This window comes from Brachycentrus maculatus, unplaced genomic scaffold (assembly GCF_059751285.1).
Source record: "Brachycentrus maculatus isolate JH-2025_06_01 unplaced genomic scaffold, ASM5975128v1 h1tg001166l, whole genome shotgun sequence".
In the NCBI taxonomy this organism is placed as follows: domain Eukaryota; kingdom Metazoa; phylum Arthropoda; class Insecta; order Trichoptera; family Brachycentridae; genus Brachycentrus; species Brachycentrus maculatus.
The window spans coordinates 10,321-37,500 of NW_028281855.1; the positions used below are offsets into that span (position 1 = coordinate 10,321).

The window sequence follows — 27,180 nt, forward strand, 5'->3', positions numbered from 1 at the left end:
CTTATCCGCACCCCTGTGGTGCATAGGGCACTGCATGTAAACGCAGTGTTATCTTGATCGTTAACACACGAAGGAAAGGTGATCAGCCCTCCGCTTCAGGTACCTACCAGTCCAGGGTGATATTGAATAAATATTAGAGTGAAAAAATCACTTATATTTATTTGACCCCCCTGGGAATCGAACCCGGGACCTCTAGAACGGTAGCCGAGCGTGGTGACCATTACACTATGAAGGTGGACGAGAATTATTGAATTATATTTAGTTATGGAAAATAAAAAGCTACCAGCGAAAGCTAAGCGAGCAATGGAGTATTTTAAACAAATGTTAAATGAAAAAAATATCACGAAAAAAACTAAATTTGATTTGAGTGCTTCCAAAATTTTGTTCTGATATTCAGAATTTTACTTCACTTGGAATTTGTGAACGAAAAATTGGACACATAACCGAGTGTGTAAAAAAAATTGGGAAAAATCTCAAATAATATACATATATTATATATTATTCTCGTATTAAGGAAGGTTTCTGGGACGAGTATTAAAAAATCTTACTAATTTCAACCATACATACTTATATATCGACGAAAAAGTTGTAAGTGGAAGATATTTAAAATTGATACATGAAATACAATTCTGGGCATTTACAGGACTTACGACCTGTCATAGGTTTAAAAAACGCACTCAACTCAACCATAGATGGTGCCGAGTTATAACATGTGAAAGAATGTGTCAATAAAAAGACATTGTTCACTCCTTTCAACAACGTCAAATATCAAAAAAAAAACATTTTCAGGAAATTCAGGAGATTTTTCAGGAAATAGTTTTTAATGTTTCAAAATAAAATACAATGTTTAAAAAATAAATATCAATGAAATGTGTTGAAAATAAATATCAAGCCACTTATTAAACTTTTTACTGTGCAACAGATCTTTTTAGGTAAAACCTGAATGTTTTTTCTCCATTTAAAAATCACAGTTAATTAAGTATATATTTTTTTAAATAATTAAACAATACATTTTCTTCATGCAATGCAAAAACAACACTTTCTGCCCTGTAGCGGGTAAATATTAAGTTAAAAATATTTGCTTCTACTGGGATATAGTACATTTTCTGGGCATTCTGAAAACATGCACAACTGAAAACAGACCGTCATAGGCTGGTTTAAGTGATCACTTTACACACGTGTAACATTCACCAACTCTACCCATTATTGACAACCACTCTACTCAAATTCATGGAATTTCTATATAAATGAACCAATTTTGAAACATTGAAAAAAAACTTTAGTATTAATCAGTCTTGATAAAGAAGCGGTTATCTTCGAAACCGGTAGACTTCGAAAACGAATTATAATTAAGTTATTATTACATATTTATAGTGATTTTAAAACAAAGTTACATTTTAATCATAAAATGGAAAATCACAAAGTTGGTGCCTCAAATATAAATTATTTTTGAAAAACTTGATAAATTTTATCGATTTATTTCTTACGATGTGAAAATCTTTTGGTTTTTCGTAATTTATTGAGGTTGGTATGTAGGTTTTTTTAGTACCCAGATGTATATTGTGTAACTCGTATTTTTAGGTACTTAAGCGGGAAAGAAACAGGAATACAGGGTGTGTGAGGGATGGAAAACGGATGTCGGGGTGTAGGCAGAAGAGGGGATGAACGCGGAAGTGGGGAAAAGCAGGGAGAGAATGGGAGGGGTTGATAGTACAGTAGGTAGATGTCAAAAACAGAAAATTCTACGCCATCGCCTTACCTAGTATATGCTTTTTACATATACAATTGTGAAGTCCTCACCAAAACGTTACATTTCCTTTATAAATGCTTTTAAATAATCGGAAACTCTAGCTTGTAAAGCTGTTACGTTTTGTTGCTATTTATTTTTTTTTTTCAAAACATATTACATACATAAGTCATAAATATAATTTTCTTGATGAGTAATTTCTATTTCTCATTTTAAGACATGGGATTAACCCTTTCCAGTCCAAAAAAAAAACCATCTGGTCCACAATAAATTTACAGCATTACAGAGTTAAACAATACAATAAGTGTCACCTGTCAGGGAAACAATGAATCATGTCTATACGTTCATTATTGTAGACCAATTACAGATCTCAATCTCTTTTTTGTACTGGGCTCAAGTAACACATCAAAGATCAAGTAGCCTCGTTTTACGGTACTAAATATGAAACATTTTGTCTGATAACAGACCGACCCGGTTATAATGTCGCCTTTTGACCTATGAAAAGCATAGCTATAATAAAAAAGAGGTTAGTAGAAAGTTGTCATATTCCGTTTACTCTTCACCAATAAACCTAGTCATGTAATGGGTGGGGGGTGAACGGTGCATGATATTTTTTTTTCTGTATATGTATATGTATGTATATGTGCATATGTATGTATATATATATATATATATATATATATATATATATATATATATATATATATATATATATATATATATATATATGTATGTATGTGTGTATGTATGCGTATGTATATGTATGTATGTAAATTTATAAATATATTCTTATTTTTAAACTTCTTACCTAGAAAAAAAATCCTTTAACCACTCTCATTAATTCCTCTCCTTTCCTTCTCCTTCCTGCAAAATCTACTATATTATATCATACCCTTTTTTTAAATCTCTGAATGTTTTTTAATAGTTTTATAACATAAATGTGAAATTGTTTAATTGGCTTTTTTTTTAACGTAACTATTTTTGTTAATGTAATGTAATTTTTATTATTGTTTATTTTATCTTTTTTTATATGTAAGCTGTACAATTCCCGAACAAATAAAATAAAATAAAATAAATAAATAAAACATTTTGTCTGGTAACAGACCGACCCGGTTATAATGTCGCCTTTTGACCTATGACGTCGTTTCCCTTTCCAGGTCTGGTTCCAGAACCGGCGCGCCAAGTGGAAGAAGCGCAAGAAGTCCAGCAACGTGTTCAGAGCCCCGGGCTCCCTGCTCCCCTCCCACGGGCTCCCGCCCTTCGGCTCCGGAGCCGACGGGCTGTGCCCCCCCGCGTGGGGGGTCGCCTCGATGGGCCCCGGTAAATATAATGTTTGATAATAATAATTTTGGATAATCAATACAGATTTTTTGACATCTCAACACAGATTCACATTTTAAAAAAGGTCCCAATAGTTAGTTATAAATAGATGCAGTATACTAACAAATTTAGGGTGGCGCAAAATTTATTCCAATTTTTTTTTCACACTACTTTTTTATAAAAAAAAAATTATTGATGGAAATCTTTCATATTATTTTTTGACATCTCATTAAAGATGAAGAAGAATATGGAAGTCTGGGTATTTACAGGGCTGTCATATGACTGGTTAAGTGATATAATATTCACCATTCTACTCATGTCCACCTCCGTAGCGCAGTGGTCAGCGCGTTTGGCTACCGTCCCGGGTTCGATTCCCAGGAGGGTCAAAATAAATATGGCCGATTTTCACTCTCATATTTATTTAATATCACCCTGGACTGGTACAAGAAGCGCAGGGCTGATCACCTTGCCTTCATGCAATTTACGATCAAGATAACACTGCGTCGCTACGATACAGTGCACTATGCACCATTGGGTGCGGATAAGGGTTAGAGTAATATTCACCACTCTACTCATGACTGATACACACATCGTAATTCTTATGTCTCGTAGTAACTCATAGTTATTTTATTCTCGACATTTTGCGTTTGTTCAAAATCCCTGTTCACAAATCTGTGTTTCTCCATTTAGGAGTTATTTTACATTTTTTGACATCTCAACATAGATGAAGAAAAATATGGAAGTTTGTGTATTCACCCATCATAGGGCGGCTGAACTGATCACCATTCAACATGTTTTTACCTTTTACTCGCTTTCTCACACATCCACACTCATTCTTTTTTTTTTATCTAGTGATGTTTTTGATCATTATTATAACATAAATGTGGAATTGTGTAATTGGCCTTTTTATTAATGTAACTATTTTTTATTATATACTTTTACTAAATGTAAAACTGGAAAATTCCCGAATAAATAAAAAATAAAAAAAAACATTCACCATTCACCATTCTACCCATAAATGACAACCACACCACTCAAATTTTGTAACTCTTCAAGTGCGAGTTCACGGAGATATCTATGGTTGATTTGAGTAATCTTTATTTAACAGAAACCCTTGTGCCCTTGTAAACCCAGTAAAATTAAACTCTTGCCAAAAATAATATTTTTTTAAATATTTTTTGACATCTCATCAAAGATTAAGAAGAATATGGATGTCTGGGCATTTACGGGGCTTACGACCGTCATAGGTTGGTTTAAGTGATCACTTTACACACGTGTAACATTCACCAATTCTGCCCATTATTGACAACCACACTACTCAAATTCTTGGAAGTTCTATATATATGAACCAATTTAGAAACCTTGTTCATGAATCACTAGAACTTCACTAGAGACATCTATTGGTGAGATGTAAAGAAGCTTTTTATTAAGCAGAAACTCTTATATTACACCTTATATTACACTTGGTTGTCAATAATGGGTAGAATTGGTGAATGTTACACGTGTGTAAAGTGATCACTTAAACCAGCCTATGACGGTCGTAAGCCCTGTAAATGCCCAGACTTCCATATTCTTCTTAATTTTTGATGAGATGTCAAAAAATAATATGAAAATAACTCCTGTAATTGGAGATAATCCAGATTTTGTGAACAAGTATTTGGACACACTCAAAATGTTGTAAAAATAATCTTTGTTGAGATATCAAATATAACTCTTAGGGTATTTTTTCTTAAGCATATGTCTGTTTTCGATTGTCACTAAAGGTTTGAGTCAACTAAGCCAGAGTGGAATGGGCGGGTTTGGCCAAATGGGCCAAATGGGCCAGGGGTCTCCATTGACCCCATCTCTCCCCATCAGCTCGGCCATGGCCGGCAACGGAGGAGGCGTCTACCAGGCCCATTACGGCCTAAACTCCTTAGGTGAGTTCTGTAAGTATATTTTCATTTTCATTTATTTTTTCTTTGTCCCTTTATATAATTTTTTATTTATATGTAAAGTGGCGTTTTTTTAAATATGTAATTTTTAACGTTACTACACCAAGGTAAACCGAATCAATAAATAATATAATAGGCGGGCATGTATGAGGAGAAGCATGAACGTGGAAGAGGCGAAGAATGTTTGCAAAGGCAGAGTGGTGTGGCGTTCTATTATCTCTGCCTACCCCTGCGTGGAAGCAGCGTCTTCATCTTTGATGAGATGTCAAAAATAATACAAATCTACTGATTTAGTGAGGTGATTTATTCATATATCAAACATCGTCAATTTTCAGTGCTGCATGTTTTCGGAATGCCCAGAAAACGTACTATATCCCAGCAAAAGCGGTATATTTTTTAAATTAATATTTATCCGCTACAGGACAGAAAGTGTTGTTTTTGCATTTTGAAGAAAATGTTCTGTTTTATCATTTTTTTTAAAAATACTAAATATTTTTCAAATGGAGAAAAAAACCTTCAGGTTTTACCTAAAAAAATCTGTTGCACAGTAAAAATTTCAAAAAGTGGTTTGATATTTATTTTTAATACATTTCATTATATTCTTAAACTTTAAAAACGATCTCCTGAAAAAACAAGTTTTTTGATATTTGACGTTGTTGAAAGGAGTGAGCGATGTTAGCAGGATTCTAAGAGCAAGAAATATGTTGATGCTTCTCTAGAAATATGTTGCAAAGTTTGCGAATTTTATTAAATAAAGTATGTATAAACAACAATACGTTCTCATATTTTCTGAAAATACAATTTTCTATGGAGTAAAAAAAGCGTGTGAGATTATTTCAAATTCCCGCCGCTAATAGCTAAAAGCAGTGCGCATGACCATTAGTAGCGTTAATTGAAATGGCAAACAAAACATTGCGGCATTTTTCCGACATTGAGACAAAATCCTCTATTTTAGTCCATTTTTAAAAGCTTTTAATTAACATCCAGCGGCCATTAGCGGGTCAGATCGAGTTTAAACAAGACGGTGTTTGTCCCCGTAGCCGCTTCTGTTTGAGGAGTCAACAGTCCCCCGCCAACCGTCACGGAGCCGCGAGAGGCACTGGCAGGCCGGTGCTAATTAATCGTTGCCAAAACTCGCCTTTTTCGGCGAATTCCAAATTCAAACGCGTGGGTAAAGAAAGAATTGCCAGCACTCGGATTTTTTTTATACCTTTTAAAATAAAAATGGTACCTACCTACTTTTTATTTTCTACGTGTCATTATTCTGTCATTCTCTGGTTATATTGTTTAAATACTCGGTATTTTGACAGTATAGATGAAGAATATAGCGTTGGGGGCTTTATTTATGTAGCGCCGTTTTCGTGAGAAATCACCTCAAGGGCGCTTTATAATTCTCAGTAATTTTAACATTAAAAACGACATCGACGAAGTAAATAATATCATCATCAGTATATAAAATATAAAAATAAAATATATGATAATAAAGATGTTTAAACGGTGAAATAAGGAAAGAATACAGCTGAGAAAAGCATTATCGTTAAAATTAAGAAAGGCGTGTTGAGTTGGTTTGGACATGTGGAACAAATGAGTGAGGAAAGAACGATAAAACAAATTTATGAAGCTTATGTATTTGGAAAACGAGGAGAGGAAGACCGAGGAAAACTTAACATGTTATGTCAAATACTTGAAAGCGGTCAGATCTGCGGGTATGTATGAGTAGATGCATGAATTTGGAAGAGGCAAAGAATGTTTGCAATGATAGAGTTGTGTGGCGTTGTATCGTCTCTGCCTACCTTCATGATACAGCGGCGTAATGGTTAGTTAGTTATCCTCCTTGTGCTAACTGCTAATGGCTAACTGCAGACGTTGGGGGAAATACTAATCACTTTCACTGCCTACACCGGGGCATTTCTGGAAAATTAGCTGGTGGTTTTACAAACTTGTATTTATTTAGATTGGCAGTGACAGGGATATCAAAAGCTTTTAAATGTAAATTCACAGTAAAATTTCTTTTTAACATTTTCTATACATTTCACAACTTAGTTCATAAAACCAAACAAAAAAATTGCTTTGCAAGAGAAGGTCTGTCAGGATGCCTATATGCTTCTGTATCAGATCTGAGAATGCGGTGGGACAGCTTTCAATTACTGAAGATCGAGACCATCTGCCGACTTCCTCTAGAACCTCGGACAATACTCGGCCATTGGCTTCTGGATTGTTAAACCTTTAGAGCTCCCGCAACGGAGAGGCCTGTGATCTCTTTCACCTGGTCAGTCCAATGAGTTTAAAGTTGTTAATCTTTTACCGTATTTCCAGGCGACACAATGATGACATACTGCAACAACATGTCCAACAACGAGGCCCCGAACTCTCCCAGCAGGGACGGCAACTCTCCCGGGGAAGGGGACCTCTGGAGAGGACACAGCATAGCGGCCCTCAGGAGACGAGCCTCCGAGCTGAGCTCGCAGCCGCCGCCGTATCTCCAGCTACCCTGTGACACCCACAACAGCCCCGTCTACTGACAGCAGAGATACTCCTGAGGTAACTTTGGAGAATGCTTCGAACGGAGAGGCAACGAGTACAGCAACGATTGCTAGACGCTACTACTAGAAAAAAATCAAACACGTTTGATATCCACGACCTTTTGAGCCTGTCCAAATACTTGTTCACAAACCTTCTTCTTCTTTTTGTAGATCCTGGGGATCTGTTTGTGCCTCCACATGTCGCTCTTGGGATGTCAACTCCCAGCTGTCTTTCCATCTTTTCGGAGGTCCGCCTGGGGGTCTGCGTCCTTCAGGGTTGCCTTGGAGGGCGATACGTGGAAGTCTGTCTTCTGACATTCTGTTTATATGTTCCTTCCAGTATCGCCTTCGTAAAATACACAAATAATAATCATACACATATCTGTGTTTCTCTTTTATTATTCTGTTTGTGTCATGTCAAGTCCCCCTGACGTCGACTATCACTTGTGGAGCTCCTCGCCAAAACGTTACATTTCTATTATAAATGATTTTAAGTAATCAGGAATTCTAGCTTGTAGAATTGTTACTTTTTGGTGCAATTTAATGATTTCATATTGGTTTAACGCAGGATTTGTCACGTTTTGACCCAACTTTAATTAAGATTTTGATAGAATACGGTAATCAGAACATATTGGATTGAGAGGATATTTTCAGCAATATTGGAAATGTAACCTTTTTGGCGAAGACCTCCACACTTGATGTAGGAGGTAAATAGAGAAAAGATAGTTATTTAGTTCAATATCTTCATAGTACCTATGTATGTGTTCTTCTAATCTACTTCTGTGCGTGTCATGACAGGTCTTTCTGACGTCGACTATCACTTGAGAGAAATTGTCCTTGTCTTGGGCAGCTCTAAACAGCGCCTCGACAGTCCCGATCCCCTTCCAATCTCGTATATTCCGGAGCCAGGAGATCTGTCTTCTGCCCACACCTCGTCGACCCTCTATTTTGAATTTTATGATTAGGTTCAATAGATGGTACTTTTGTCTCCTCTTAGTAAATGCCCCAGATAGGACACCTTCCGGACCTTGACACCAGTCAGCAACTGTGTCCCTGCTCTTGCTCTTTTTCTTGCGTAGCATTCTACCATGTAGCTACATTTCGAATGGGTTTCACCAATTGTAAGTCTTTATTTAATTTTGACACCTTAAAATAGATGAATGAGAATATGGAAGCGGAGAAAGCTAGATTTCTGAACAAGTATTTGGCCATACTCAAAATGCTGTGAATATTTGATGTCTCTTGATCGTGCGTCGAAAAATCCGAAAAATTGGACCGCAATCCACTAATGTTGGCATTTGAAAAATTATTCAAATTGAAAATTGAAGTGTTTTGTAAAGAAAAACTGACTCAAACCGTTGTGTTATTACTGAAACAATAATTATTATAATGTAATCGTAAGACAATGGAAGTACGGTATGTGTTGATATCACCGAAATATGTTTTGGTTATTATGTGGTAGCACGAAATTACAAAAGATTGAAAAATCGGAATCGTTAACCCTATGTTTGGCATTCTTTTTAGTTTTTAGTAACAAATTTGAACTTGCAATATATAATCGATTCATAAGAGTACTTCTTCTTTTTCTTTTTGTAGATCCTAGGGATCTGTTTGTGCCTCCGCATGTCGCTCTTGAGATGTTGACTCCCAGCTGTCTTTCCATCTTTTCGGAGCTCTGCCTGGGGGTCTGCGTCCTTCAGGGTTGCCTTGAAGGGCGATACGTGGAAGTCTGTCTTCTGACATTCTGTTTATATGTTCATTTCAGTATCGCCTTCGTTGTCGTCCCCACCTCACGATATCCTCCGTCTTACACATACTCCGGATGTCGGTATTTCTTACTCGGTCTCGCAATGTGTTTCCGGTTATGGATGGGATTCCGGTTATGAAAATGCGTACAATATAGTTGAACTTTGTTCAATTCAAGGTTGGTTATCATACAATCAAAATCTAGTGCTAGACGTTATGACGTCATTATCATCTCCGCTAAAAAAAAATACATGCGGCGAAATTTGAATTTCAACACGTATAATATTAACCGGACGCTTTATTTTTTTTACATTTGATCTGATTTTTTATTCGTTATATCCGAAGTTCGTTATATCGAGGTTTTACTCTACTTATCTTCAATACCTACTGATATACTGATACTAACCTCAACATTTTTTATACTTACACATAGTTCTCGCTTCTTCTGTTCTAAATACAATCATATTCTTCCAATTATCTTCTTGTCATTTTCGTGTATTTGATCATCTCTCGACCTTTTTCACCTTATAAATTCATCAACACCATCATCAATCTGTTTTGACAATCTTTCATCATTCATTCAATCACCTAACACGCCTCTCTTAATTATATTGATCTCATCATTATGCCCACATTCCTTACACCCGTCATATTTGTTAGTGTGCCAAATGTAGGGTTAACCGTCTCAATTCGATATTAGGAATGATTTGTTCTTAATGGGTGTATCTTTGATTGTATAAACGCAATGAAACATGCTCATAGTTTTCATGCAAACGCGGAAAAAAATTCAATGTACAAAATATGAGAGCGTTCGCCGTTTCCAATAATTATACTGATTAATAAAAATAATAAAAGGTGATAAGTGAAAAACAAATGAATAAAGTAGCTACTCTTGCTGCTACGTTTTGTAATAAACAATAATAATATGTATAAGTGATGGACTATAATAAATTAATTCCCGTGTTTTTAAATTGTAGACTGAATTGTATAACATTATTTTTACATAGTGATATTTCTTACGTTTTGCTCCTTTATTTCAATGTTTCCATTTAAAAAAAATACGTAGATAAAAATAAGTAGAAAATCGTCGATTTTCTACATTTTACTCCTTATTTTCAATGTTTCCATTAAACTTTTATACTTTTCAGTAGAAAATTGATGATTTTCTACGTTTTGCTCCTTAATTTCAATGTTTCCATTAACCTTTTTTTATTTTTTAGTAAATGAATCGACGATTTTCTACGTTTTACTACTTAATTTCAATGTTTCCATTAATCATTTCTTAAATTTTAAGTAAAAAAATCGACGGTGTAATACGTTTTACTCCTTAATTTAAATGTTTCTATTAAAGTTTTTTTTCCCTTTTAGTAGAAAAATCGATGATTTCATGCGTTTTGCTCCTTAATTTCAATGTTTCCATTCAACATTTCTTTACTTTTAAGTAGAAAAATCGTCGATTTCCTCCGTCTGCTCCTTAATTTCAGTGTTTCTCCCCAATGTGTTCAAGAGATTGTGGAGATATGTAATAATTATACAAATCTATTTTAAAATATGTTATAATTCATTGCAGACTAATGTAATATTATTTAAAATTAGTTCCATTTATAAATGAGCAAACGCCTTATCGGAATATTCCTTTGTATTTATCATTAGTAGGTAATATAAAACCTTTTTGAATATTTTACGTACTTAACCTTCATTAAGTCGCGTAGCTAAGCGTAAAAACGCTGATGGATTATTTAAATCTTCACAAGATTAGGCAGTTAAGAGTTACTTAATCGCTATATTTTTCAGCTACATTAATAAGCCGTAATCGCCGAGTATTAACACATTTTTTTTACTTACTTTTGACTTTATCAAGTGAGTAATAAGTATCTTCGTATGGAATGTATTGAAGTGAAACATATTCGCGTTCCCTCAGACGAATGTACATCAAACCGTTGTATGATAGACGTTCGAATGGTGATACATATAAGTAAAGAATACCAGGCTGAGATAAGCATTATCGATAAAATTAAGAAAGGTGTGTTGAGATGGTTTTGACATGTGAATCGAATGAGTGAAGAAAGGACAGATTAACAAATTTATGAGGTGAATGTGGTTGGTAATAGAAGCAGAGGAAGACTTAGGAAAACTTGGCATGATCAAGTATTTCAAATACATGAAAGTTGTCAGGTCAGGAGTCGGAAAATTCGGTGTTTATGTGTGAGAAGATGTATAAATATGGAAGAGGTGAAGATTGTGTGCAAAGACAGATTGGGGTGGCGTTCTATTCTCTCTGCCTACTCCAGCGAAGAAGTTGAAAGGTTAGTTAGTTTAAAATAACTTTTAAAAAATGTCATATTCATTGTAACTTTAAATGTGTCGTTTTCTACTCGTACAATATCTGATTGCGGCAGTTTTTTCATTTATATTTTACAATTTTTGAATACCAAGATCAATAGAATCATATTTCTGTGATCTTGTGCGTCATTTGTGGAAGAAAAATGTTATGAATTGGGTTTCTCGAAAAATCGCAAAAAGATCGAATCATCCATATTAAGACTAATCACAGTAAGTTTTCGTCATCGCGCGACCAAATGAAGGTTAATTCACTGTTATTTATAAGTAAGATACAGTGGAACCTCTCATAACGAGTAATTCGCATAGCGAGCAAAAAAAAACTCAAACAGTTGCTCCATAACGAGTTTTTTCCATAACCTTTTTCATGACATTAACTTGTGAGCCGGGACTAACGCGCCAGTCATAATAAAAATAAATGTTTCGCTTAACGAGTAAGATTTTGGAACGAATTATGCTCGTTATGAGAGGTTTCACTGTATATGTAAACTTTATTAACTCGCGTATACGTCTATACAATAATTCTCTATACGGATTAAACATAAATACCACATAAGATGTATGCTATTCGATATTTTAAATGTGATTTTATTTATAATAAAACAGATTTATTTATATTTTAATTAATAATAACGGGGTAATAGATATTAATGAAAACTAACGTTGTAATTTTACGTGTTTCTTTTATAATTCAAGGGATGGTAAATGCATCAAAATATCCTCTTTATTATCTTTTTTAATCAATCAAATATTATTTCGCGAAAGTAGGGAAAAGCGTCGCATAATTGGACACTGAGAGGAAGACATACATTCTTCTTCTTCAAACCCTTATCCGTACCCCAATGGTGCATAGGGCACTGCTTCATATAAGCACAGTGTTATCTTGATCGTTTACACACGAAGGAAAGGTGATCAGCCCTCCACTTCATGTACCAGTCAAAGTTAATATAGAATAAATATTATAGTGAAAAAATCACTTATATTTATTTGAACCCCCCTCCTGTGGTTCGAAGCCGAGCATGCTGACCATTACACTATGAAGATGAAAGAGATATACATATTTAGTGGTGAAAATGAATATTCCCTTCCATTAAAAAAAATGGTGACCTTTTTAAATTAATTTAGACAATCGCAATCTAACATAAAACCTGAACATTTTTTGAGAATTTAAAATACTGAATGATTGATTTTAAAATGAAGGAAATATAATGATAGATTATAATGATGGATAAAGGAAGAATGAAGACTGTAAATTGTAGGTTGTGTATTGAATTTTCCAAAATACCTAATATGTTTGTATAACGTCAGAATTCAGCTTTGAAAACCGTTATTTTAATGAAATTTTTTTTTTCCATTAAAAACAAAAAAGTTCAAAATAATTTTAATATTTGTTAGTTAATATTTACTGAATAATTCTTATCAATATTTTGAGCATGTTCAAATCTTTGTATACTGGCTGAAACCCACGAGAGATTGTTACCAAGTATTATTATGGATGTCCAACAGAGACGATGCAATATTATTGTAGGGTTGCTCTGATTAAAAACTCCGTGCACGCCACCACATTCAATATCCTTTAGAAGTTGTAGATATATATATATATATATATATATATATATATATATATATATATATATATATATATATATTATATATATATATATATATATATATATATATATATATATATATATATATATATATATATATATATATATATATATAAATATATATATATATATATATATATATATATATATATATATATATATATATATATATATATATATATATATATATATATATATATATATATATATATATATATATATATATATATATATATATATATATATAAATATATTTATATATATATATATATATATATATATATATATATATATATATATATATATATATATATATATATATATATTATATATATATACATATATATATATATATATATATATATATATATATATATATATATATATATATATATATGTATATATATATAAATATATATATATATATATATATATATATATATATATATATATATATATATATATATATATCGCTCACTCTTAAAATATTTTTTTTATTTTAAAAAATACTTAAACAACACCTTTTCTTCAAAATGCAAAAACAACACTTTCTCCCCTGTAGCGGGTAAATATTAAGTTAAAAATATGCCTCTTTTGCTGGAATATAGTACTTTTTCTGGGCATTCTGAAAACATGCACAACTGAAAATTCACGATTTTTGATTTATGACGTTCTTGAAAGGAGTGAGCGATATATATATGCAAATGCAATAAAAAAATTACTTTACGAATAAAAAATTACTAGTAACGAATTTTAAGCCAGTGATATGAGCTCACCCCTACATAAAATGCTGTTTGTTTAAAATGAATATACTCGATCAACAGAAAAAGATTCGAATCACAATATTTTAAAATCATGAATTAAAATGGAAAAAGTATTTTTTTTTTAAATTAATTAATTGTTACTTTTTAAAATTAATGTATTTTTATCTTCCCTGATATATTAAAACAAGAAATATTGGTATGCATTTACAATCTACAAACCTACCCTATTTTTCGTGTAATAAAGTATAGTGTTTAACATTTTGTGAAATATCAATTAAGTAGGTATTTTATGAAATAGTCAGTGTTTATCTATTATCGTATCTGACGCAATAAAGTTATAGTTTATTTAACAATAAAAATAATAATTGCTCGTGTTTGAACAAACCTATTTCCGTGAAATATCGATATTCCCAAATACGTACTATTCACCGGTTTTTCCTCAAGGAAAATATGGCAAGTTTTACAATGAACTCGTCGAAAATTATCATTTGGAGTTCCGTATACACATTTTTAGTTATATTCTACTTTATTTTATTTTATTCACGGCTAATGCCTTTAACAATATTTGTGAAAATATGTACAATAACAATAAAGAATACTCTAATAAAAATCATCCCTTACAAAAATTATCACTATCAATAACAAAAGATTTTCAAAACAATTCGTCACATAAACGACTGTTACATACTAGCAAATAATCTGGAAAGACTTCCAGATTGGTGCAGTACAAATAAATTATCTAAACTCACAAAAATGTCAAGTTATAAGATTCTATGAAAACAATAAAACCAATACTGTTTAATTACTCGATCAACAAAGTATAGGTACCTAGAATCAGTATTAGAAATAGAAGATTTACATAAGTATAACCTTCGATACCAAACTCAGCTTTCTATCGCACATAAACAAAATAACCAGCAAAAGTATGGGAATGCTCGGTTTCATGAAAAGAGTTACCTACTAAAGATTTTGAACACGTTAAATAAAGTGTATTTTATCTCCTTTTTGATGATTTTTCATTCCCCAAACTCTTTCTCACATTCTTTCATTAATTGATTCGGCAGTCACTTTGTGGTAAAATCAATCCATTTTTAATTTAATTTTTACTTAGCAATTACCGTTTTTCCTCAAAATCTTCATCACATTCATAAAATCTTCATCACATTCTTGTGATCTTCATCACATTCTTGTGATCTTCATCATATTCTTTTGGTCTTCATCACATTATTGTAATCTTCATCACATTCTTGTTATCTTTATCACATTCTTTTGGTCTTCATCACATTCTTTTACTAGTACCTACTTATACCAATTATGGAACGAGTAGGGTGTTTTTCCTAATATCGAATAAGGACATAGTCGAGTACTGGCCATAAAATTTTAAGCATTACTGTACATTTTGACATCGTGTATAATGTAGATATCGCTCACTCCTTTCAAGAACGTCATAAATCAAAAAACTTGATTTTTCAGGAGAGCGTTTTCAAAGTTTAAAAATATAATACCATATACCAAAAATGAATATCAAGCCGCTTATTGAACTTTTTACTGTGCAACAGATCTTTTTAGGTAAAACCTGAAGGTTCTTTCTCCATTAGAAAAATATTAAGTGTATTTAAAAAAATGATTAAACAATACCTTTTCTTCAAAATGCTAAAATAACACTTTCTGCCCTGTAGCGGGTAAATATTTAGTTAAAAATATGCCTCTTTTGCTGGGATATAGTACATTTTCTGGGCATTCCGAAAACATGCACAACTGAAAATTGACGATTTTTGATTTATGACGTTCTTGAAAGGAGTGAGCGATATGTCACTTGAAAGTTTCATATTAATTTAATATTAAACAACAAAAACGAAAATGTCAACTCGTTTTTGATGCGCATTAAATTATATAATTTAGGCACAAAATTTAGAATCATTGATACGTATTTAATAGCATGTTATAATAATATTTTTTCGTACAATTTTATAAATAAATATTGTAAAATGTGCCCTCGGCATGGGAAAACTCAGTGAATGCACATTATTGCAATTTTTTATTATGTCTATGATGAAATGGAATTTTCAAAAAATCTGCTGTTTATGTTTAAAATTCTAAACCTTCCTTATTTTATTGAATTAGCTTCAACATATAATTGCTTTAGTTGATTTTCTCAAAAAGTTCATTACTAAAATCATGTACAAAATATGACGTTCATCCCTTCGCAGTTAATTAATTTTACATCAAGGGCTGCTAAACAATATTACAAATATTATTTATTTCACTTCTTTTTCCCGTAATTATCAATTTGAGGTCTAAATTCAAATATAAATAAATAATTTTAAAAAAAATACGAAAATGTATACGAAACTTTACAATCTATTTTGAATACTTACGATGTATTATATTTTATTTTGTATTTTTTGTACTCGTACTATGCATGCAGGTAAATAATAATTGTATATTATAACATAGTTACTTTAATTATACAAATAAGTATTTGTAATAATGTCTCTGTATGTATTTACTATGTATCTACCCTATAATGTACCAATAAGTGGAAATAATTGATTAAAAATGTATACAAATAATTCAAAAACTTTCGCTTTAGGTACCTACTGTAATAGTATAATATAAAATAATGTAAAACAATTTATGTGTATGTATTAATAAAACAGAATGATGTTCTATGTGTTTGTCATTTGAAGCATTCCCCATTTTCCAAAACTCTTGATTTCGACTACTCATTATAAAGGACACCTCTCACAATCCTTTTTTATTGACCAATATAAAAATTTTATTTAAAAAAATGTGCCGGATCGCACAATGATCGGACCCACCTGTGAATATTTATTCATTATTTTTTCTATAACAAGGTAAATTTAGACCAAAATATAAAGGAACTTTTCCATGGTATTTTAAGAATCAATTTGCCGTTAATATTTGCTAATTGAATCGACAAATTGAACCTTGACATGTTTCATTGACGGAAAATAACATGGATATTTATTGGAGGCAATCTTTATGTTGACTGCACACATCCGTAAGCGATTCGGATTCGTTTTCCGAATCGTGGCTTCCAAATGCACGAAAACTCTGCGTTACGCTAATGCCAGTATTTTCAAATGCGATCATTTTGTACGTATAGTCGTGCTTTTGACTGTTGTCAGTTTTGAGTAGAATGGTTATGAAATTGTGATCGAGCCCCCATAAAGACTTTCAAATGAATACCGGGTCTATTACTCCCATCTAGCGTCTAATACTGAAGTTAATGTTTTGACCCATACTAAAAGGTGGTGATCTTAGCTAACATCATTCCTTTATTTAGTTTTTTTGTAGATAGATTTATATACGTACCTACAAATATATATATTTTTTGTCTATGCATATTATTTTTTATGACAAAATCGGATTGTCAGAATATAAGTGTGTCATCTAAATTAGAATTATATACAGCATTTGAATGTACATAATATAAAATAAAAAACAAATTTTTACAAAAACAAATTGAGAAAACAGAACGAGGATGACCGAAAAAGACTTGGCACGATCAGATCAATCAGAACCTAAAATCTGGTGGTGTCAAAAGTCTGCGTAATCAGAGGGCATGAATGAATAGATTTATGGATGTAAAGGAGGCGAGGAGTGTATGTCAGGACAGAAGAGTGTGGCGTTCCATCCTTTCTGCCTACGGCACGGCGTGATAGTAATAGTAGTAGTAGTAGTACAAAAACAAATAAAAAATATTCGTCACTAAAAATATAAATATTCACGTACAATATTTTCCCTAAAGCTCAGGAGTGATCACCTTGCCTTCATGTAAGTAAAGATCAAGATACGTCTAAACGATGTAGTGCTCCATGCACCGTTGGATGCGGATAAGGGTAAAAAGAAGAAGAAAAAGTTTTTTTTTAAATTATGTAGGTAGGTTGCTCGTAAAAAATAAGTACTATTTTTTTTATCACATAAATGTTTTCGTCTATGGATTTTCGTTTTATCTTTGATCTGTCAAATTGCCAAACTGAAAACAGAAACAGTGTCGAATAAAGTGATTGGGGACGATTTTAACATCTGAAATATGAGTAATATTTATATTCAAGAGCCACCAGCTCTCGGAAAAGTAAGTAAAATATCATATTTGATTAATTTTGGAATGTCTTAATTCTCCATTTAGCCTGTTTTTGTTACATTTCAATGTTTATTATGATTTATTTGTTCCGTTGCTTAATTGTTTTTTTATTCTAGGTTTTGCTTAAAACCACTGTAGGTGATATTGATTTAGAGCTATGGACAAAAGAGGCGCCGAAAGCGTGCAGAAATTTTATTCAATTATGCATGGAAGGATACTACGATGGTAATTATTTTGTGTGTAATGATTAAACTGACCATTTATTTTTGCCACCAAAACGGGACATATACCAATTTTTATGTAAGTGTGTGTATTTAAAAAGAATCATATTTTTTCATAGTTTTTATGTATTGATAAAAAGAAAAGGAATGTTGATATAGAAAAAAAGAGGAATAATTCATAAAAATATGAATGTTTTTTGTTGTTTTATTGTTTATATCAAGAGTCGGCGGTCTTTATTAGTGCGAGTGTTTTAGCCTAGAATTTTCACTCATGAATTACATGAAATTATAGTAACTTTAAACATAAAGAGTAAATCCACTCACAAGTAGGCATAGGCTATGAAACTTGTAAAGTTGAAGCCTGAGTAGGGACATGATAAACGGTGTTGCATAAGCCGTAGCTAGATTTTAGAGTCACTTGGACGTTAGGTAATTAAAAAAATATATAATTACTTTGCACATGACTCACCAGCCACCTGCTGTAGCCATATGCACCGAAATCAAGCTAGGATTTGTTCAGCAAAGTTGAAAAAAATGAAACGGTTATACTACAAACTATCGTCAATTTTTTTATTGTTAATGTGTGTTGCTCTTTTTTTTAAAACGGGACATTTCGACGTCCCGAAACTTTACTTGGGGACAACGGGACAGGCTATCTAAAAACGGGACGGTCCCGTTCAAAACGGGACGTATGGTCACTTTAGTAATGATAAACATTTCGTCTTTTCACAAGTAGTGGAATCATTCTTTATTCGTACAATTTCAGATGATTCTTTATTCATTGGAGTGTCGATATGTAAACGGCTGTCTATATTTAAATTGAGCTAGAATTGTGATTATTCTCATCTGTACTTCCTGTTTGTAGGTTAGTTATTGATGTATTGATGAGTTAGAATTCCAAAGTGATTTTGAAATTACGTTTTTTGTCCTCAATTTGTGCTCCAGTTAATGTTACATTTTTTATTTTGATTTTTTTTTCTTGCATAATTTGTGGATTCATAATTACTTCATGAAATGGTATGGTGATTAATTAAATAGGATGACTTGAACACATTCATTGCAAATTATTATCAACTTGGTAAGGTGCTCCAATTATGTCTTATTTAAAATCTCTCTTCTCCATCTTATTTCTCAATACTGGGGGATGTGACTCTTAGAGCGCTTGTCCACTACCCTGAATTCCGTGTAATTTTACCGTCCGGTACATCAGTTAGCGTTTTAAAATGACAATTGGCTTGTATTGGCTTGTGCTTTTGTCCATCTTTCTTCGGATTGGAGCTCTTGATCGATACGTGAACACGTTGCGCGTACATTCGATCACGCTAAACTGTCGTAGTCGTTAAAAACAAACGCCCTTATGGTATAAAACACGTTGACTGGTGTAAATATTTTTAATAAAGAAAATATGTTGGTTATAGCTAGGCTTACCATAATAATGAAGTTCTAAACTAAAACAGGAGGGAAAGGCAGGGAAAGAAAACAAATACAGTGGAACCTCTTATAACAAACATAATTCGTTCCAGCATCTTACTCGTTAAACGAAATACTGGTTAATTGAAACATTTTCCCAATAGAAATCAATGTAAAATATCATAATGTGTTCTATGTTGAAAGAATACTCAATTTCAAAAATATTTTTTAACAATTTTTCAAATAAAATTATTTCATTAATTAATTCAGCAGTCACTTTGTGGTAAAACCTATCCATTTTTGATTAATGTTTTGCTTAGTAAATACCACTATTTCTTAACATCTACTGTGACACATGTTTCGATGCATTCCGCATCATTTTCAAGCACCGTATGTGAAGCTAATTCTAAATATTAGAGTTTAGTCCTTGGGATGTTGAAGTTGAAGAGGGGGTAGTAGCTGTTTCTTATTTTTATTTATTTATTTAATAAAAATAAAATAAAATAAAAATTGTTAAGGAATGTAACAACTTACTTGGAGTACAATTTACATTAAAAAAAAAGATCTTCCTATTTTAGTACATAATGTAGTCCAATCCATGTAAAAATTTTAGCGCTACCGAAACTGTTTTCCCATATTTCTATGTAAGAAATGCACTGTTTGAAAAGATAAATAGACAGTGCTCGCACAAACCGGGACAAAATCTAAACCGTCCCGGACACCGGGACCTGAGTCTGAAACTGGGACAATCCCGGTCAAACCGGGTCGTATGGTAAGCCTACTTATAGCATTGACTATGATAATAAAATATATAAACTAAAAATAGTATAATAAAAAAAACTCACTCCGCAGATACAGTTTTGTCTGCTGAAACTCACTCATGGATGGGTTAATGGCATGGTACAAAAATATCTAAATTTTACCTAATTTACACCAATGTTCTCCGTATTTTAGTAAATTAAATGATATATAATTAAAACACTCTCCTTGGAGCGCTGTCCACTACCCGGAATTCCGTGTAATTATACCGTCCAGCACGTCAGTTTAAAACGACAATTTTACGATCGAATTTACGCGCAACGTGTTCACGCACCGATCAAGAGCTCCGATCTGAAGAAAGATGGACAAAAGTACAAGCCAATCCAAGCCAATCGTCATTTTAAAACGCTAACTGACCGAACAGTAAAATTACACGGAATTCCGGGAGGAGGCAAGCACCCTTACTTTGTCTACTTTGTGTAATACCACTTGAAAAAAAACTTATTTGATCTTTGTTTAGATAATCTAGAAAAATTAGAAATAAGTAAAGCAATCAATAAAGACTTACCCATAGTAAATAACCAACTTATTTTAACTTTTGTAAGTTTACTTTTGAAAATATTCCCATTGTGATTCATTTGTCGTTTCTCTCTCTTTTAAAATTTTTATTTTTATACAAATGTCAAATCGTAATAATTTAATTTTAATTTTAATAATTTCAATGTAATAATTGTATTTGAATTTTAATGACTTGATGATGAAATGATTTTCCGAAACCGATAGTCACAAATATTACACAAATATTATTATCACAAGTGGTATTACACAAAGTTAACAATGTATGATAATGAGGGTGTTTCATTAGTATACCACAAAGTTATCAATGCTTTTAATATATAATATATAATAATAAAACCCTTATCCGCACCCCAATGGTGCATAGGGCACTGCGTCATACAAACGCAGTGTTATCTTGATGGTTTACACATGAAGGAAAGGTGATCAGCCCTCCGCTTCAAGTACCAGTCCAGGGTAATATTGAATAAATATTACAGTGAAAAAATCACTCATATCTATTCTTACCCCCCCTGGGAATCGAACCCGGGTCCTCCAGAACGGTAGCCGAGCGTGCTGACCATTACACTACGGAGGCGGACAATATACAAAATATATGGCTTTTAATATACAAAAGATATATAATTAGGCTATTTACTTTGGTAAATATAATAAATCGGGGACATTTTATGTTTGAAAAACCTATTTAAATGGTATTCTGTTTTGTTTTTAGGGACTATCTTCCACCGAGTTGTCCCAGACTTTATTGTGCAAGGAGGTGACCCGAAAGGGGACGGAACGGGAGGGGAATCTATTTATGGCGCCACATTTAAAGTAAGCATTTAATTGCAAATAAAAAATACAAAAAATAAATAAATAAAAAATTATAAGCCTGTGCACAATGGGGTCCTGGTTCTAGCCCTAATGTTTGAAAGTGAAGCATGTATTTGGCAAAAAGAGGATGAAAGTAGACTGATGCAGTTGAAATGTGATCTCTCTGACAAGTGTGCAGTAAAACGATGTATGATGAAAGTTTGAATGTTGACATAAGAAATGAATACAATAAAAGAAATATTAGGTGTAATCAAATTTCATTCGAACCCTTATCCGCACCCCAATGGTGCATAGGGCACTGCATCATATAAACGCAGTGTTATCTTGATCGTTAACACATGAAGGAAAGGTGATCAGCCTTCCGCTTCAGGTTCCTTCATGTGTTAACGATCAAGATAACACTGCGTTTATATGACGCAGTGCCCTATGCACCATTGGGGTGCGGATAAGGGTTTTATTACTATATTGAATAAATTAATCTTTGGTTTTTCCAGTATTCTCACAAATCAATATAATTTCAGGACGAGTTCCATTCCAGGCTTCGCTTCAACCGGAGAGGTTTGGTTGCGATGGCCAATGCCGGGAAGGACGACAACGGTTCCCAGTTTTTCTTCACTCTCAATGCGACTCCAGAACTGCAGAATAAACACACCATCTTCGGAAAAGTCACAGGTTGGGTGAATTCATTCAAACATTGTTTAGAACTTTTTTCTTGTTTTAAGTGTAAAATATGTAAGTAATAAAACCCTTATCGCACCCCAATGGTGCATAGGGCACTGCTTCATATAAACACAGTGTTATCTCGATCGTTCACACATGAAGGAAAGGTGATCAGCCCTCCACTTCAGGTACCAGTCCAGTGTAATATTGAATAAATATTAGAGTGAAAAAATCACTTATATTTATTAAACCCCCCTGGGAATCGAACCCGGGACCTCCAGAACGGTAGCCGAGCATGCTGACAATATATATATATATATATATATATATATATATATATATGTATATATATGCATATATATATATATGTATATATATATATGTATATATATATATATATGTATATATATATATGTATATATATATATATATATATATATATATATATATATATATATATATATATATATATATATATATATATATATATATTTAAATTACTATATGTATTACGGCTCTTTAGGCATGGCCTGTGTTGAGCCGAAATACTTACATGTAGATACTTACATTTAAAAAAAAATTATTATTATTATTATTATTTTAAATTATTACATTTTGTACATTGCATACAATCGATACAATTACAATTTACAGTATAAAGGTTTTACAGTAAAACAATTACACCTGGACTTTAATTAATTCCCTTTCTACCTTGTCCCTTCCAACGAGAAGCAACCATCGACGGACACTGTTCTTAAAGACATGATCACTACTGGAATTCTTTATGTTTACGGGCAGCAAATTAAATATTTTTGGCGTAGGGAATGAAAAGGTTTTTTGCGCAAAACTTGTTTTAACGGATGGGCCAATATAGTTTTTATTTAATGCTGCTCGGGTTCGAATAATTTGTTGCGTTCTTACTTTTTCCATTTTATTCCAGAAGTGAATCAGTACTTCCTTAATCAGTAATGTGACACAAGTATATTATAGAGTACCAAAAAGGCACAATGAATCCCATTGAACGTTTTTGTTTAGGAAAATAAATGGTTTCTTAACTAAATACATGATAAAAGTAATCATTTAAAAAACGGCAAAATACCGCCGCGCACGCTCGTGTCTCGGGAACAAAGCTAACGCGGTAAAAGGTTAAATATATATGTACTTGTTTTCGTGTACAGGTGAGACTGTATTCAACATGCTGAAACTGGCCGACGGACTGACAGATGAGGATGACCGGCCAATGTACCCCAGTTCTATATTGCAGTGCGAGGTACTGGTCAATCCGTTCTCAGACATTGTGCCACGGGTCAAAGTTAAAACGGATAAACCAGAAGGCGAAAAGAAGAAGAAGAAAGATCGGACTGGAGTCAAGTAAGAATAATAACATTTTTCATAATTTAAAAAAAAAAACTTAGTAATTAACCATCACGCCGCTTCACCGCAGGGGTAGGCAGAGAGAATAGAACGCCACACCACTCTGTCTTTGCAAACATTCTTCGCCTCTTCCACGTTCATGCATCTCCGCCATACATACATACCCGCCGATTATTACGACTCCTAACCTGACCTCTTTCAAGTATTTTGCATACCTGATCGTGCCATGTTTTTCTCGGCCTTCCTCTGCTCCTTTTTCCAATTACATTCGCCTCATAAATTTGCTTAACCGTTCTTTCCTCCTAACCTGACCATTTAAAATTAAACACTTGTATAATTCCACTTAAGGGGTTTTATTTCATTACACACGACTAGTTTCGAAAACTAACAGATGTTTTCAAAACTAGTCATATGTTAATTTTTTTTTTTAAATCCCGGTGGTGCATAGGGCACTGAATCATATAAACACAGTGTTATATTGATCATTAACACATGAAGAATTCTTACTTCAGTCTTCTTCTTGTGTCCGGTATTGAACAAAGGCCTCTCTCTTGGACTTCCACAGTTGTCTGTTGGACGCGACTCTCTTCCAGTGCAGGCCCGCCACTTTCCTAATGTCATCGGACCATCTTGTCTGGGGCCTACCCACGCTTCTAGGCCTCCAGTCGAGCACCTTTTGCGTCCATCTATCCTCAGACATGCGTGCCACATGACCTGGCAGAATACCTATATGTAGATGAAATTTTCTTAGTAAATTAAGTTTTTTTTACTTACCTTTTCTCTTCAACTTTTTTAGAAATTTCGGACTTCTCTCATTCGGTATGGAAGCTGAAGAAGAAGAAGACCAATCAACCGAGTTCCGTGGAAAACCGAAATCAACACACGATCTTCTTGATGATCCCAAACTTAGTAAAATGACTGCTGAAGGTATATAATCCTTATCCTAACACCGCCGTCCGCCTCTGTAGTGTAATGGTCAGCACGCTCGGCTACCGTTCTGGAGGTCCCGGGTTTGATTCCCCGGGGGGGGGGGGGTCAAATAAATTCAACTGATTTTTTCACTGTAATATTTATTCATTATTACCCTGGACTGGTACTTGAAGCGAAGGGCTGATCTCCTTTCCTTCATGTGTTTACGATCAAGATAAAGCTGTGCTTATATGATGCAGTGCCCTATGCACCATCGGGGTGCGGATAAGGGTTTGAAGAAGAAGATCCTAACACATTGTTGTCGGGCGGTTTTTTCATCAACACTGATCCTAACCCCCGCTCTCTACCAACAGTATGTAAAATACGTTTTTACATACTGTAGCAGGTTTGTTAGTTTAAAAATTTACCTCACCAATAACCTCAAATTTTATCTCACCAATAGATGTCTCTAGTGAAATTCTAGTGATTCTAGTACAATGTTTCAAAATTGGATCGTATACATTTATAGAACTTACAAGAATTTGAATAGTGTGGTTGTAAATCATGGATAGAATTGGTGAATGTTACATGTGTGTAAAGTTCACTTAAACCAGCCTATGATGGTCGTAAGCCCCGTAAATGCCCAGACTTCATGATTATTCTTCTTGATCTATGTTGAGATGTCAAAAAATAATGTGAAAAATAACTCCTATAATGTATTTAGACACACTCAAAATGTTGTAAACAATTACCCATTAGTCACATCTTTAGTACAGATATTATTTTTTTGTTATTTAATACATATGTTTTTTTGTACATAGATATTTTACCAGACGAGAAGGCTTCATCTTCTAAACAAAACCAAGAACCCAGCGAAAGCACAAAAGCGGCTGTCAGTAGCATCAGAGATAAACTACAATCCAAGTCAAAAAAGGATGTTAAAAGTGCGGAAATGGATAAAAAAGATGAGGCTGAATGTGAGGAGGAAATGGAGGAGTATTACTTGGGAAAGGATAGAATAGAAGCCAGAAAAAAAGAAGCGTAAGTGGATTTAAAATTTTCTTAAAGTCAAATATGTTTGCAATTCGACTGCCCCTACGTAAAGTACTCTATCTGCAAGTCTGTTACTTTACAAGAGAGAGCTTAGAAGATTTTTTTAACATATTTTTTTAATTAATTAACGGTTTTATCTAAAATTCTAAACTAGTATTATGCATTTAAAAACACAATATAATGATGTATTTAATCGTTTTGAAACTTTATGCCTTTAATTAAGTAGTTAGCGTTTTAGGAGTTCAGTTTATTTCGAAAATTCGATGTAGATAGCGTCTTATACGCCTGGAAACTAGGCGTAATTTATTTTATATATTTTTTTAGTTTGTTTATATTTGTCTTAAATCTTGGTCACAACTGTCGTCAAGAAAAGGCGATTCAGTTGGCTTGGCCATGTACTCCGCATGCCTCCTGAGAGCCTTAATCAAGCTTGCCTATTTTACAAGGCATCAGGTTCGCGCCGCTCAGGACGACCACTGCTGACAATTCGTCGGCAGTTCTCATCAGAACTTCGGGACGCGGATCTGGCTTGGGAGGATGCAAGGGAGCTGGCAGCCGACAGAAAAGCCTGGAGACAGTTTGCGGACTCCATATGCTCCACCTAGGGAGCGGATATGGTTTATTTGTTTATATTTGTAGATAACGGTCAGTTGATAACATACACCAAATATCTCAAAATTGATAAAAATGTAGTTAGAGTACTTTACGTAGGGCACGTCGAATTCTAGTACACCTTAATTATAATTTTAGACCTTTATTAAATTACGTTAATTAATTATATGGATTTCACTCATTGATAAAACATGTTTTGAAAGTAAGGTATCCATAAGAACATTACTTATTGCGAATAATGTCCTTGCATCTCCTTTGAAAGTTTGATCAAATCAGGTTTGTCAAAAAGATAAATTACAAATTGATGATAATAAGGACAGCAAAGGAAAAAGGGAGTTTAGGAAGGAGGTAGAGGGAAAAACTAAGGAAGGAGGTTCATGAATGGCTTGAACTTGAACGCAGTGATAGCTGTTTTTAAAATTGTATCACCAGACAATTTGATTTTGATGCATTTGGCGATTGATCATTAAGTTTCTTGCTACTCATTTTCAGCGAGAAGATTCGTGAAGAAATCAAAGATTTAAAACGGGAAATGTCCGGAAAGAAGAGCAAGGAAATAGCTGCGGATGCTAAGGAGAGTACTTCCAAAGCAGAGACAGAAAACAATATGGTCAAGGACTATGAAGAAGAACAAGAGAAATACAGGAAATTGAATGAACAGATCCCTAAAAAAGGACAATCAAGGTGTGTACATTTTAA

At 33.2% G+C, this 27,180-nt stretch overlaps 2 protein-coding genes across 3 annotated transcripts in view; both read left to right on the plus strand.

Annotated features, from left to right (window-relative positions):
* Nucleotides 1-2,904: 2,904 nt before the first annotated feature.
* LOC148299408 (homeobox protein orthopedia-like) lies at nucleotides 2,905-7,625 on the plus strand (the record flags this gene model as incomplete). Its single annotated transcript, XM_088276105.1, has 3 exons — nucleotides 2,905-3,067; nucleotides 4,831-4,986; nucleotides 7,318-7,625. Coding segments are annotated over 3 exons (525 nt in total), but the record flags the coding sequence as incomplete, so codon positions are not given.
* A 10,363-nt stretch (nucleotides 7,626-17,988) lies between these two features.
* The window catches only part of LOC148299409 (spliceosome-associated protein CWC27 homolog), a 19,475-nt gene continuing 10,283 nt past the window's right edge, over nucleotides 17,989-27,180 (plus strand). For both annotated transcript variants that reach the window (XM_088276103.1, XM_088276102.1), the window contains exons 1-8: nucleotides 17,989-18,085; nucleotides 18,211-18,319; nucleotides 21,773-21,873; nucleotides 22,395-22,545; nucleotides 23,712-23,904; nucleotides 24,704-24,834; nucleotides 25,638-25,857; nucleotides 26,974-27,165. In XM_088276103.1, coding sequence (XP_088132229.1) covers nucleotides 18,044-18,085; nucleotides 18,211-18,319; nucleotides 21,773-21,873; nucleotides 22,395-22,545; nucleotides 23,712-23,904; nucleotides 24,704-24,834; nucleotides 25,638-25,857; nucleotides 26,974-27,165 — 1,139 coding nt within the window. In that variant the 5' untranslated portion in view covers nucleotides 17,989-18,043. The remainder of the gene's footprint in view (nucleotides 18,086-18,210; nucleotides 18,320-21,772; nucleotides 21,874-22,394; nucleotides 22,546-23,711; nucleotides 23,905-24,703; nucleotides 24,835-25,637; nucleotides 25,858-26,973; nucleotides 27,166-27,180) is intronic.